At 53.4% G+C, this 13,038-nt stretch overlaps 6 protein-coding genes across 6 annotated transcripts; 5 read left to right on the top strand and 1 right to left on the bottom strand.

Annotated features, from left to right (window-relative positions):
- Positions 1-453: 453 nt before the first annotated feature.
- PG998_005117 (uncharacterized protein) lies at positions 454-1,190 on the top strand (the record flags this gene model as incomplete). Its single annotated transcript, XM_066871935.1, has 2 exons — positions 454-648; positions 771-1,190. The coding sequence occupies 2 exons, from the start codon at positions 454-456 to the stop codon at positions 1,188-1,190; spliced, it is 615 nt and encodes a 204-aa protein (XP_066732032.1).
- A 958-nt stretch (positions 1,191-2,148) lies between these two features.
- On the top strand, positions 2,149-2,593 carry PG998_005116 (uncharacterized protein; the record flags this gene model as incomplete). The annotated part of the gene is made up of 2 exons (XM_066871934.1): positions 2,149-2,297; positions 2,329-2,593. 2 exons carry the CDS (start codon positions 2,149-2,151, stop codon positions 2,591-2,593), a joined length of 414 nt encoding a protein of 137 aa, XP_066732031.1.
- A 4,039-nt stretch (positions 2,594-6,632) lies between these two features.
- PG998_005115 (uncharacterized protein) lies at positions 6,633-6,947 on the top strand (the record flags this gene model as incomplete). Its single annotated transcript, XM_066871933.1, has 1 exon — positions 6,633-6,947. One exon carries the CDS (start codon positions 6,633-6,635, stop codon positions 6,945-6,947), a length of 315 nt encoding a protein of 104 aa, XP_066732030.1.
- A 962-nt stretch (positions 6,948-7,909) lies between these two features.
- On the top strand, positions 7,910-8,423 carry PG998_005114 (uncharacterized protein; the record flags this gene model as incomplete). Its single annotated transcript, XM_066871932.1, has 2 exons — positions 7,910-8,047; positions 8,109-8,423. The coding sequence occupies 2 exons, from the start codon at positions 7,910-7,912 to the stop codon at positions 8,421-8,423; spliced, it is 453 nt and encodes a 150-aa protein (XP_066732029.1).
- A 463-nt stretch (positions 8,424-8,886) lies between these two features.
- Positions 8,887-9,423, bottom strand: PG998_005113 (uncharacterized protein; the record flags this gene model as incomplete). Its single annotated transcript, XM_066871931.1, has 1 exon — positions 8,887-9,423. The coding sequence occupies one exon, from the start codon at positions 9,421-9,423 to the stop codon at positions 8,887-8,889; it is 537 nt and encodes a 178-aa protein (XP_066732028.1).
- A 1,674-nt stretch (positions 9,424-11,097) lies between these two features.
- Positions 11,098-11,961, top strand: PG998_005112 (uncharacterized protein; the record flags this gene model as incomplete). Its single annotated transcript, XM_066871930.1, has 1 exon — positions 11,098-11,961. The coding sequence occupies one exon, from the start codon at positions 11,098-11,100 to the stop codon at positions 11,959-11,961; it is 864 nt and encodes a 287-aa protein (XP_066732027.1).
- Between the last annotated feature and the right edge of the window lie 1,077 nt (positions 11,962-13,038).

Below are 13,038 nucleotides of genomic sequence, written 5' to 3'. Positions count from 1 at the left end.
AAGCGACCTCTGGGTACTTGGTCTCCACCACATCTTGACACACCCCGGACATGTCCATTTTTGGGGAGTATCCGCCGGGTATGAGATCATGTCGCATACCCTAGTCTATCACTCTGCGCCGGACTGCATGCTGCACACATCTTACGCGTCGAATTCTGAACTCGAGGCAGGTTTTGGTCTCCAAATACTCTGGGTGTTACTCACAACACGCCGTGATATGTCTAGACGTACATAGGCGCCTGAAAGGTTCACAGGGTTGAGATCCTGTTTTTGCCCTTAGCACGCACCTACCGGCAGCCTTTCGCTTATGGTTCAGCATACCAGAAGGGGGTGTCCAAGTATTCTCGCCCGTTTCGTTCCTCTCATTCGTCCCGCAATTCTTGTCAGCCATCTTCTTCCCCGGTGGTCTCTCTCTCCATTCTCTCGCTCTCGGTTTCTTATTACGTTTACACCATGGCGCTGTCTAGTCTTGGCCTTTTGATCATTGGCTCCATACCTACGGTCATCGGGGTTGCGGAAGCCATTGACGCCCAGAAGAAGCAGAACCAACAGGCCAAGGAGAGGATTAAGTTCCATTTGACGGCCAAGTTCTCAATAGACGGCAAGTCGCCGGTCCAACAAGCAACAGTGGTGTTCAGCAACGACAAGGTAAGCGGAACTCTCTCTCTCCCTCCGTGTGTGGATGGAACTCTGCCCCTACACCCCCACCTTGGACCTTCTCGGGATGAGTGGCACAGCTAACTGGATTCGTCACCTCTCTGTAACAACAGCTCTACCTGGACCACCCAGCGCACCCTGTCACGGGCTACAAGTTCAACGGCTTTTATTTTGGGTATCCGGGCCCAGAGAACCACCAGGGCCTCGTGTCGATGGCGTCGGATGACCCTCCGGCGTTGCACTGGATCTACGCCAGCAACGAGACCAAGGCGCTACGTCATGGCCCGCGCAAGGACACCACGGACCAGATCATTGGGCCGTGGAACTGGTCCGAGGACGAAGAGTGGCTGGTCCTCGAGGGCTCCCCGTATTTCCTGGCCGTCGAGGAGGACGACGGGTCGGGCTGGGCCCTCTATTACGACCAGGCTGGGGATCTGAAACAGGCTTTGGCGCCGCGCCGAATGGCGGTCATCAGTCTACATAGGGAGCTTCAGCTGGGCGTGTCCAGTCGCATGGTCGGGCAGAACGAGTGAAGGGCGGGCGGCCAGGCACAAGGGTATTCGTTTGTGACAGTTCATCCGACGCTGATTTCGCAGCGTCTTTAGCCTGGCGTTTGGGGCGGTTGGCTAGGGGGTTTATCATAGGGGGCGGGCATTGGTTTATCGAACGAAAAGTAGCTATCGAATTTCTTCAAACACCTAATCCTCAGGGCTTCCTTTTCTTCCGGCATTTGATAGCCCGCCTCTCTGTAAAAGCGACTTGAAGGTACATGCGAGCTACGGAGCACTACGCGACTCTTTTGCGAAAGAGCTCCAGCCCTGTGCATGGACTCGCGGAAGCAGGGGTTTAATTGAGTTCCCACAGTGGATCGCCAAAGCCCCAATGGGCAGCCAGTCGACTCGTCAATTGGCTAGACCGTTGGACTAGAACATGTGGCTTATGATGTAAAGTCAAGCCACCCCACCCGGCATGCTTAGCTGGACACTCGGGGTTGTAGCTAGCCTCCATCTCGATTCGTATCGTTTCAATGTGAGGGCTTGAGTGCCAGGCGCCCCAGAAGGTCTGATGTCTGATAGGCTTCCAGGAATGCAGGAAAAACAAGATTGCTGTCCCTGTCCTGCCCCGTCTCGCTTACCTCACACCCCCCTGCTCATCCTCAGGCCCAGGCCCTGCCATCAATCGGTGACGTCGACAGCTCATTCAGGGTAGGGACAGAGGGACAGGGGACAGCATGCAGTCTGTCGTGTGTGTGGGGTGACTTGCTTACAACCCTTTTTGCAGATCAACCGTCCTCAACGTGCAGTATGTAAATAGCGCCGTCCATCGTTGGTGACACTCCTCGCCCCTTTCTCTATTAGATATTCATATCAACTTTTTACCATTCGCCGTCCTCCTTCAACACTATTCCTATCCATCCTGCATACTATCTGCATCCTACAGTAGTTCACCTAACCCCCCAAGTTACACATACCACACTCACACACACACACCATGTCTTCTCAGGAGAGAACGCAGAAGCGCCAGCAGAAGAAGCAGCCCCCGCCCGAGCCCGAGGACCAGGACGACTACTCGGACGACTACTCGGACGACTACAGCGAAGAGGAAGAGGACTACGAGCCCCCGCCGCCCCCTAAGCGCAAGCAGACCAAGCAAAAGCAAAAGGGCAAGCAGGGCGGTGGAGGTCCCCTCGGCGGCCTCGGTGGCATCCAAGATACTCTCCCCCGTCGGTGATGTTGGCAAGACCGCTGGTGGCCTCGTAAACGGCGCGACTGGTGCCCTCGGCGGTCTCGGCGGTGTCGCCGGCGCTGCTGGCGGCGGCGGTGGTGACGGTGGCGGCAAGAGCGATACTCTCCGCCTCCGGTTAGATCTCAACCTCGAGGTCGAAGTCACGCTTAAGGCGCGAATCCACGGTGATTTGACGCTGGCTTTGCTGTAAGTGATAGCCCTCTCCTTTCTCCACGTCGCCTTTCTACTTGTGACCCTCCCCTTGATTTCCCACTACTACTTTCGTGTGTCGCCAAGCTGTATCAACACTGTCTTCCTGACTGTCTTTCTTCAATGAAACAGGGACTCTTAGCAGCAAGTTTTGCGTCTTTTTATGTATACCCATGGGGAGCTTACGAGAATGCCTTCCATCATCGCGCGCACTTATATGCATTATACCCAACTGATTTGACACTCATTCCCTATTTCGTCTTTCTTCACATGGGTCCGAGCCATCACTATTCACGATCGAGGAGAGAGAGAACAGTGTCTTATAACTGACATGTGCAGGAACTGAAAGAACAATGTGATACCCACCACACCCAATAAATCAAGTACCGGTTCCTACCTATACCCAACAACAATACCATCACCATCATCAAGACTACTCAATTTTCAAAAATCACATTGTTCTCTTTTCCAGCAAGGGGCGGGCGACAGCGACACGGATCAAGGCGTTATGGATGGATTTTCATTGTTTGTCGTTGTGTGCTGGTTGCTCACCCAAGATGGGACGGGTTCCAGTTACATCGCGTACCCGTTTGACGTGATCTCCTCTGTGGCAGTCCACGCGACGGTACGGAACTGGAGTAGCGGAAGGTGAGAAGCGAGGTCGAGGCTCCAGATTTTACCAAGTTTTGCCAACTTGTTTCTCCTGCAGGACCATTGAGCGGTCATGGTGGAGTGCCACGATGTCACCGTCCACGGATGCGCAATGACCACTGGCTGTCTCCCCGCAAGAAGCCAGGTCCCGCGCTGTGCCCGCCAATGTCTCAGTGTCACGACGGTACGGCATCTAAAAAGGATCTTACCCACTGGCTTACGACTTGTGCGTCGCAACATATAGCTGGCGATCTTATTGCGACGTCAACTCTACCTCAAGATCACGCCAACCACCGTCACCGCCAGAGGACGCTACAACTTCTCATCCACGATACGTTTCCGCATCAGCCACATCATCTTATCTACCACCTAATTATTCCTACACAACTGTTGTACCTATATACTATGTATTTAATAAGCAGGAGGCGGTGGTGAGACGAATATGAATCTACGATATTAGACATAACTTGTTTTGAGAAATTATCCATCTTGCAATCTGTCAATTGTCGCTCAGCGCCTGTCACATGGTATTCCAAATCTTGTACTCACCCACTCGTCTTTAAGCAGATGATAGTGGAAATGCATCAACATTCGACGGTGCTTTGACGTCGCATTAGAGACAAAGTCAATAACGCTATTTTTCTTCTTTTTTTTCTTTTATCTTTTTCGTCGCAGCCCATTTGATTACACACTGGCCCTGCACACAAAGCCACGCCCCATTTAGTGGCAGTTGCAGTGGTTGATTAGTGGGCGTAGTGGAGAGACTTTACCACGTTCTCAACTGAATTTCCGCTGCTGGTAGTTGGGAATGAGAAAGTACCTGCCTCTACTTCGCATCACAAAACCCAATCGCCGCAGCATTAAGATCATCGGGCAAGATCGCCAGGTCCCCATCATGTTACGACTCTGTACACGTACACGTCGTCGATGTCGTCGCCGTCCAAACGTCGTCGGGACGGTTACATACAACCATTCGAAAGGAGAAATTCGTTTGTTTCGACCTCCCCCCTTGCAAGGTCCATCCTGTATCAGAAAGCTGAAAGAAGAAATAGAGAAGAAAAGGGAAATGGTTCTACCCAACCCCTCGGAGAGCCGGTTGCATTCCGTGCAAACTCTGTTCTCTGACCGCCCGTTCGACAGGCCTCCCTTGCCCTTTCTTTCGCGGCATACCTATCATCCTACTCCGTACCGAGTAGTACTGCTACCTTCTCTTCCCCGTTTCATACGTTGTACGCAACCGGCGACGACGCGACGGCGAAAAACGGGATGGTCCGTAGGAGAGGAAGCGGTTCACGCGCGAAACCCTCGTTCACGGAACCGACTTTCCCAGACCATGCATCATCCACGTGGGTTTTTGGCCTCAGACTGGTGCACACATCAATCAGCAAAGCCAGCCCCCTAAACAGGAAGATTTTGAAACCTCTTTCGGGCTTGTGGAGATCTACGCGAAACGCCTCGGCATCGCATATCTGCCCGTTCAGCACCGGCCCCAAGGTTTTGTTTGTGACCGGTTGACTGATTAATCACGCGGCCAAGGCGATCAGCGATTACTCACGAACCCGGTACTGGCCCCTTACCAATTGATCAGCGCCAGTCCAGGAGCGACGACGCGCAACCTTTGGCCTCCTCTCTCCTGATATGGTCGTTCCACCTTCACCACTCATCCCACACCTCCCATGGGTTCTGCACCAGGACACCACCGAGTACTTGCTCCCCTCTGCACAGCCTCTTGTCGTGGTAGATCGGGGAGCGGCCTGCGAATAAGTATTCGCTGCAACGGTCTTCCTTGTTTTCGGTGCTTAAGTGTGTTAACTGGGAGCTCCCTGTTTGCTCGTACACACCCGGGGCGGGGTGACGAAGACGAGAAAGCTACTTGTGGCTCTTTGGAGTCTCCCGTATTTTGGATACATGCAGTCGAGCACAATGACTCATGCTCTGGTCAGAAGAAGACAAGGCTGGTCTAGTTCTGCCGCGATTTCCATGAGATGGAAACAGAGGAGCCCATACATGATATCATGGTCTCCAAAGCTTTCCTGCAGCTACTGCGACAGAGTTCATTACAGCGGAGTTGCTGCTCTTGGGTGTACATAGGAGACCACCCAGGGAGGGAGCCTCTAAGCGGCTGTATCATTAGCCAGAATCTGTTTGATTCACGTCTTCTAGGGGCGGCTACATCCTCGGAGCTGGAATTGCATGCGCTGGCTGTGAGGGGTGTTGGCCGCATATGGCAAGTGTATGCAGGCAGTACTAAGCTTCTCATCGGCATGCGTCCGATGAACAGATTACGAAGCAACAGCAACGAGGGGGCAAGTGCCAACTGCCTAGGATCTAGCGGCTGGAAGCCCATTCTCTCTGTCTCAGTCCAACGTGGGGCTGGCAGAGTGCCCCGTGGTTGCTGCATCTGCGACGCAAGTCCAGCTCCGTGCCGGTCTGCTTCCCGGGCGGTCTTCCAGCGCGGAACCCGCCGTGACAAAGATGGGAAATACGGTAAGATACCGGCAGTGCAAGCATGTCGTTCCAATGTGCATGCAGCTGTTCATCGCTGATCGGCTTTTCCATGGCTATGTTGTCTCGTGCTCGCCCGCTGACTGCGACGAACTGGACATGCCGGTCTTATCAGTGATGTTAGATATATTACTGCTGACTAGGGCAGAAGTTGTTGTCTGTGTTTTCGTGTACGACGTTCGGGAATGGACGCTCTTCCAGGCGCGCACATGTGCGTTACACTTGCCGGCTGTCGTGCTTGGATCAGATGACCGGGCATTGTCGCACGCCCCGAATGCCGCTCTGCCTAGATATGTAAATGCAATGCAATCAATCTATTACACACGAGTTAGCGTGGCAGTCGGCAGTCTTGCCTATCTTTACCCCATGTTTCGGCTAAATCCTTGAGTTCTGCGCCAACCTCGGTCGTCATCGTACGGCTGTCACTGAATGGTTCACTCGATTCACTGGCATTTGACGAAGGCCAATTGTTGGTTTGATATGTGTGCCACGTGATGTACATGACATGAGGCCGCTGCAGTTTGGTATCGAATGGGAACTGCTGAGTTGAAAAGGAAAACTTGATTGAAAGGTGAAGGCTGTTAGTCGACCTCGGAGCTCTACGTAGGTCTTGCATTACTTGCTTCAGAGAAAGTGAATTCTTCGCACGTCCTCGAGTTCTGTCCCGGTTCATCGGAGGACATCGCGACTGTTGGTACCCATGTCGGCCGCTCATAGGCATCACTGAGGACTCTTCCCCCTTCTCCCTCACAGTGTTGACGATACGGGCTTGAGGCCCCCTACTTGCTCCCGCACGCTGCCAAATTCACGAGCGCACCCTGTTTCACTTCCGTTCTGCTGAATGTAGAAGAAGTGCACAAGAGTTGGGAAGTGAAAACCCGAACATGTCATCGGCATCCGCGCAAGCCATCGCCATCAGCCCGCCCGCAATTCCCGCGTCCGGCCAAAGCAGCCTCCTGCCCGTCCCAACCCAGGTGCAGATCCTCGCCGCCTTCTTGGCCGCGCTGGGGAGCGGCTGGGTAGCGTTGGCGGCTCTCTTCGCCTACCACTTTCGAAAGCACGCAGTCGAGGACGACATGGCGCAGCGCATCGCTCATCGCTTGGCTGCCACGCCCACGTCAGAGCTCAGGGGGCCCGTTGATGATATCATCGTGTTGGAGGAGATTGGATTCTTCAATAGACACAAAGAGGATGCATGATTGTCTGTCGTTGGAGTAGGATGGATACTCGTTCGGGAAGGGGGTGATGGTTGACCATCGGCGCGCCCGTGTCGCGGAACAAGACTTGCTTCCATCAGGGACATGGGCACGTGTGGCAGAACTGAGCAGTAGAGCCAAGCAGTCAGGGTAGAGCAGAACCAGTTGGGTATTAGCGAGTGTTGGCCCATGGAATCTCGTTGGATATCATGTGATGTTCTGCATTCTTTAGCACCAGTTACCAAACCCAGTACCCGTCACATAATGCCCAATCCTTGACATTTCTTTTCATGATTTTATCGACTGTTAGAACTCCGTTAAGCTTGCTCTAGGGGAGTTCCATGTAATTATCTGCCTTTCAAGTTACTGGAATGTTTGCGGTCCAACTGTCCAGTGTCCTGCCTGCAGAAACGATGATATCAACGCCCTATCCCCTGACGCAGAATCGAAAATCGCCGGAGCGGCCCGCTGGCGAAGGAGGATCGCCAGAAAGGCGAGAAGCCGATCCGGGAGCCGGAGGAGTGCGTCGGCGCATCCCACGATCAGCTGATGTAGACTCGGCACGGCGCGGGGCGGACAGTATGTAAACACGAGAGTCGTGAGCCCATTCATTTGAAGAACACCCCTGCTACTCATTTCAGTCCCACTATATATCATTATGCTGTTGGCTGGTTCGTCAACCTTTCGGTATGATGAGTACCCACCATATTGCGACCCCACGATGGTGGCCCGTGATAGTGAATGACGACGCATCGAGGCAGTGACCGAAGCACCAAGGCACCGTACGTCCTGCACCTCCTGTGCGAAAGCAGTTCAGACAAACAACACATATGCATGCCCGGCAGGCATGACCGCTGTTCGTGTTCTTTGCCATGTCATGTTCTTTTGTTCTCACCCCTGCCCGGCGTCGAAATGTCCACCCGGAGCCTTGCATGTGCTGTAGAAACATCCATGCGATGATCACAATGTACGGCCCACCCGATACGATCCACAAAGGCCTTTTCAACCCCTTTCCCTGCAAGAGAGGAAAACAAAACAAAACCGGTTTGCCGATTGACATCTCGACTGCTTTACATCCCTTCTTGACGCGATATATTTCATACGTTGATCATGCAATTACACACATAATAGACTGTATTTCTCGTCGATTAAACCGTATCACAGGATAGCTCCTCCTTCCAGCAACGCCCACAAGCAGCCCCGGACGCGACACCATTGAAAGCCCGATTGAGCCCGCGCAGGAGGCAGACAGACGCCCACGCACAAGAGGAGCCAGGGAGTGTTCGAACCACCATGTCCGCCATCTCCATCCGCGAAGCAGTATCATTTCATGTAGAATGGGAAGAGCGATACCAGCAGGCCTGGATTGACCAGGTCCAGCCCAACACATGGGTCTTCAACTGGTTCATTATCGGCCTCTTCGGTATGTGGGCCTTCCTCTGGATGTGCTTCATGGCCTTCTGGATGTCGAGGCGCTAGACATACGATACACCGGTGCCGGATAAGGGGAGCCGTGGGGAGGACAGTCCCTGCGACTGGAAGACGCAGGACGACCAAGCCAAGCCAGGCGCGCGCAGTGGGGAGGCTCCCTCACGACGATCGTATATTATTGCGGGACCCTCTTACATGGACTTCCATGCCGCTCCTTGAAATTCCTCGAGGATCTGACAAACCGGCCCCACCAAGGAAAGATACGCGTTGAGCGCCGATGTTCCCATCATATGGGCGAGGAGCAGAAACGAAAGAAACATAATAACCATGAACCATATACGATGGTAACATAAGATGGCTTCGGTCCACCTGGCAAGAGCGCTTTTCTCTGTCGCCGGCAGTGATAGAGAACGATATAGCCTCCAGCATGTATTTCTTACTGCACGTGGGACACACATTGTCGCATGCATCCATGCTGTTTTTAATTGCATTAATCAATATTTTCACGCTTTCAACAGACATCAATAGAGAAACGATGCTTACCAGCTTGTGTCAACGAGGTAGTTGAGGTCACCTCCACGACCAGGACTTTCTGTACCCAAGGCGCCGAGCCTCTGGGTTTATGCAGTCTCCCGGGAGGAATATCCTCTAGGGGTTCAAAGAGACCCTGAGTCTCGTACGCCGCGTATTCTTGGATGCTTACATAAACGTGGAGATCATCGTCGCCGTCTGAGCGGCAGAGGGACGTAAACACGGGCTGCCTCACCAATTGCGTTCCGAAAGTCGCCAAGGGGCACGATATCGCATCTCGAGAACGCGCTGGGTAGATCCATTCCTCCCGGCGCGACTGCAGAAACTCGTTGCCGCTAAAAGATGGATGAACGTAGAAGATAAACACCTTGTTCCTGTCAGTGTTGTGCTGAATTTCGACCCACACTGGCCTGTTGGCCATGAAGGGCGTCCCAATCATGGTATCCCGGCAGACATCGGAGTTATCGAAAGGCGAGATTGCGGTTATGCGATAGCCGAGTGGGATACTCTTGAACATGACGGCGGTTTTCCAGCGATAGGTAGGGGGCGCCCAAGTCTCGCGGTACCTCTGTAGTCTGATTACGAGAGAAACACTCCTTTCGTCCCGCCGAAACAGACCGGAATACTCCACTACAGCCACTTGTCCCTTAAGCCGTACAAATACGTTTGGGTGTATCTCTTCCAGGGGGATGGCGTAAACGCAGTGGGTATTCCTCAAGTAGTGCTGGAGTAACCCGTACGACCTGCCTCGGATCGTTTGCAAGGGTAGACGGACTTTGATGATATCCCCCGCCAACTCGGTGGGAAACTGAGGAGGGCTTGCGAGAATGGGCACGTTCGAAGAATAGGTAAATTGACGGACGTTTGTGGCAAAGACGCAGATTTCCACGCGCTCCCTGGAGAGTTCAGGGGCATGCCAGGCAAATATGGACAAGTCGTTGGTCGTTTTGACGATCTCTTCTTGCAGCCTTCGGAATGCCTCCTGGCCGCCTTCGCCGTAGAGCAGGCTCATATTGACGTCGAAGATACCCAGAAGGCTGTATGCCATGTCTTCTTCCCGTGTGGTCTTCCGGCTCGCCGCCCAGCTCATCCTTTCCGCCACGGACACATCGCGAAATGCCATCTGGCCGCGCAAAGCCTCTTTACGTATCGCCGTGATGCTCTCAATGGAGGCGGAGAGCTTCATCTTATCACCGATGGGCGTCCAGTTGGATGTGTAGAAGATGAGCTTGTCAGGCGCGAGAAGCTCCTGCAGCGTCCATCCCCGGCCGAACCACCTGCTCGACCCAAAGGCCGTTGTGTCTTCTGGTTCTTGGACATCGGCAAGGAACACATAGCAAATATGGGCCTCCTGGTACCAACGAAACATGGAGTTGATCGACTCAGACAATTCTGAGCTGCTGGTCTTGTCGATGCCTGTGCCTGCGGGTTAGACTTCGCGCGCGGAATCCTCGGGGAAAAAGAATGCTCAGAAGAACAGATCGAAGAATAAACCGACAGCAGGTGTCAACCCAAGCATATCCATATCCGTCTTCTTTGGCTTGCGAGCAACACTGTTTGATCTTGGTGTAGCCAGGCTTTTCCAAGCCGGCACCGCTCTGCATCTCCTGAAACGTCACCTCCTCTCCATCGACCCAGGTGTGAGAAAGCACGGCATAGGACGGTCTAGGGTACAGAAAGGTCTCGAGCTCGAGAGTATGGGTATTGATGAGGCGCATGGTGGTAGTGTATGCCCGATGAGGTGGGAGTTGGGAGGCACGGAAAGGAAAGAAAGTCACTGTCAGCAATGTGAGATGCTGGAAGAGTGGGTGGGGGATTAGTAGGAGGTACAGCCAGGCCACCAGACCCACTAAGCCGATGCTTAGCTGTCTTGGGCCCTGCAGGCACCGAAGTCCTCAGGCCGGCCCAAATCCTAGCCTCTAGGCGGACGATGGAGATGAACACCTGCGAAGTGTGCAAGGTGGTTGCCGAACCCAAACGGAATTGATCCTAAGAGTGGTCTAGTGCTGACGATGGCATCTGGCCCCTCTTGTGGACCTGGAGCAATCTCGCCAATGACTGTGCTTGTTCGATTCGCCGGACTGAGTCACCAGAATGGAAAGGTATAAGATAGCAAACCCCCCTTGCTGCCCCAAAGATGTTGCCATTGCTCAAGTTTTCCAGAAGCGCATCGATACCTTCTCGGCCCAGCATGCATTCCTCTCTGGTGTTTGCGGCGGCGGCCACGGCCATCTTCGCGCGAGGCGTTGACGCCGGCCCTTTTGGGGTTTTGGAAGGACGCGACTTTGGCTTTAGCGTCGCCTACGAGTCCGGTCTGACCTTTTCCACCTCCAAGCCGCCAGCCCACACGCTCTCTCTCAAAGACGTCCTCTACGATGTGCCACAAATCACCTTCGCCGACCCAGCCGCCGCGGCCGCGTCGTCGCCGCAGTACCTCTCTTTTCTCGAGATCTCGTCCGTGCCCTGGCTCGACGGCCTGGACGACTACATGATGAACTTCCCCTGGATCCAGGCTAATGGAACCGCCGCCGCCAACAATGGCACGCTCGTGGGCTCCAAGTCAGGTTGGCGCCGGTCCGACGCGGGCGAGACGGAGACGGGCGAGGTCCTCAACGCGACCATGCACGTCTGGCGTCAGAACCCCGAGATGCTCAATTACCTTTTCGGGGCCGGAAACTCGATGCGCATGCCGTTGTTCTGGCAGGTTGCGGGCATCTGGGCCAACACCACGTCGCGGGTGGACACCAACGGCATCTGGCGCGCCAGCATCGAGTTCAAAATCCGCAACGAGACGGGCGTGGCGCGTTGCGACGTCGACGGGAACGGAGCTAAGATCACGGGCGTGAAGGCCACGGCCACTTGCACGACGACTGCTGCTGCGTCCCCCACACCTACTACGCCGGCGAAGGGAGGCCCTTCGGGGGTGCAGACGGGGGCCTCTGGAGAACCAACTGCGGCGTCTGGGACAGAAAGCGCTAAGAGTTCTGCTTCTTGTTTAGTTACATCGGTACTGTGGGTTGTTATGAGTCTCGCCTTCATATTAGGCACTGTGTAGAAGAGGATTAAGACAGCTCATTAGATTCTGCACCTGGCTCTCACGTATATCAGATAGGAGAAGCAGTCATGCCGGTTTATACGAACGAGTGTACTGCCACGCTGATTAATAAATAATATTATGTTGACCATATATGGCCTGCAAGGCGATTGTGGATAATGCAACTCGGAAGCCCCTTGATTCCATGCTCAAGCAGGGAAAGTCCAAGTGAAAACCAATACATCAATGGACTGGATGTACATGAACATAGGATTGTAATGCAGAAGCGAATAAGCATGTCCCATGACCTGACTCTTCGATCCATCATTCTTTGCATAAGATATTGCTTCGGATTCTCGAGGATTGGCCCTTTGTTTCATGTCCCTGCCATACGTTGCTCGTGCGCTGGCGACTTTCTCTTTGTCAAGAACTACAATGGCCTTATTTCATATGATTACCCTGCTGTCTCGAACGCCGCAAAAGTTTAGATCATGCTCTTACACTAGATATCAAACCGGTGGCCATGAATATGTATCTGTATCAGCACTGAATGAGTTCTGTCTACACTTGCTCAACCATATCCTACGTTGCTAAACCCATTCCTGTCTGATTCTGGTGGACACCAACAAAGAACGCACCTTTCCGGTCTGTATAAATTTAGCAAGGGCGTTCTGACAGCCCCTACATATAATAGATAGAGCCTGAAAAGCACCCATTATTCGCCACTTCAACTACTACCGTTACTCGCATCCACATCATCTCAAGACTCTCTATATCGATCATAAGTCAAGTCTTAGTTCATCTCATATTGTACACGTTCTTGACGATTGATGTATGCCTCTTCCAGCTGCCGGATCAAATTAATGGGTTTACGGACCAGTTCCCGTTTAGTATAATCTGCTGATAACATACGGACCTGATTGGCTGGACCAGGTCCATCATAATATGAGACTAATATATCATGAAGCAGATGATTTTGCCGCTGTGAGGAGACGGGCGAATCGCATTCACCCGGATCAACCCCCTGCCAAGACCCCATGCGGTAGATGGGCACTCCAGGCATTGCAAAGTCGCATCCCTGTTATCATGAAGATTCGA

This window comes from Apiospora kogelbergensis (assembly GCF_038363985.1).
Source record: "Apiospora kogelbergensis strain CBS 113332 chromosome Unknown utg000003l_segment0_segment0, whole genome shotgun sequence".
Lineage (NCBI taxonomy): Eukaryota > Fungi > Ascomycota > Sordariomycetes > Amphisphaeriales > Apiosporaceae > Apiospora > Apiospora kogelbergensis.
This window is presented reverse-complemented; position numbering and strand designations above follow the sequence as displayed.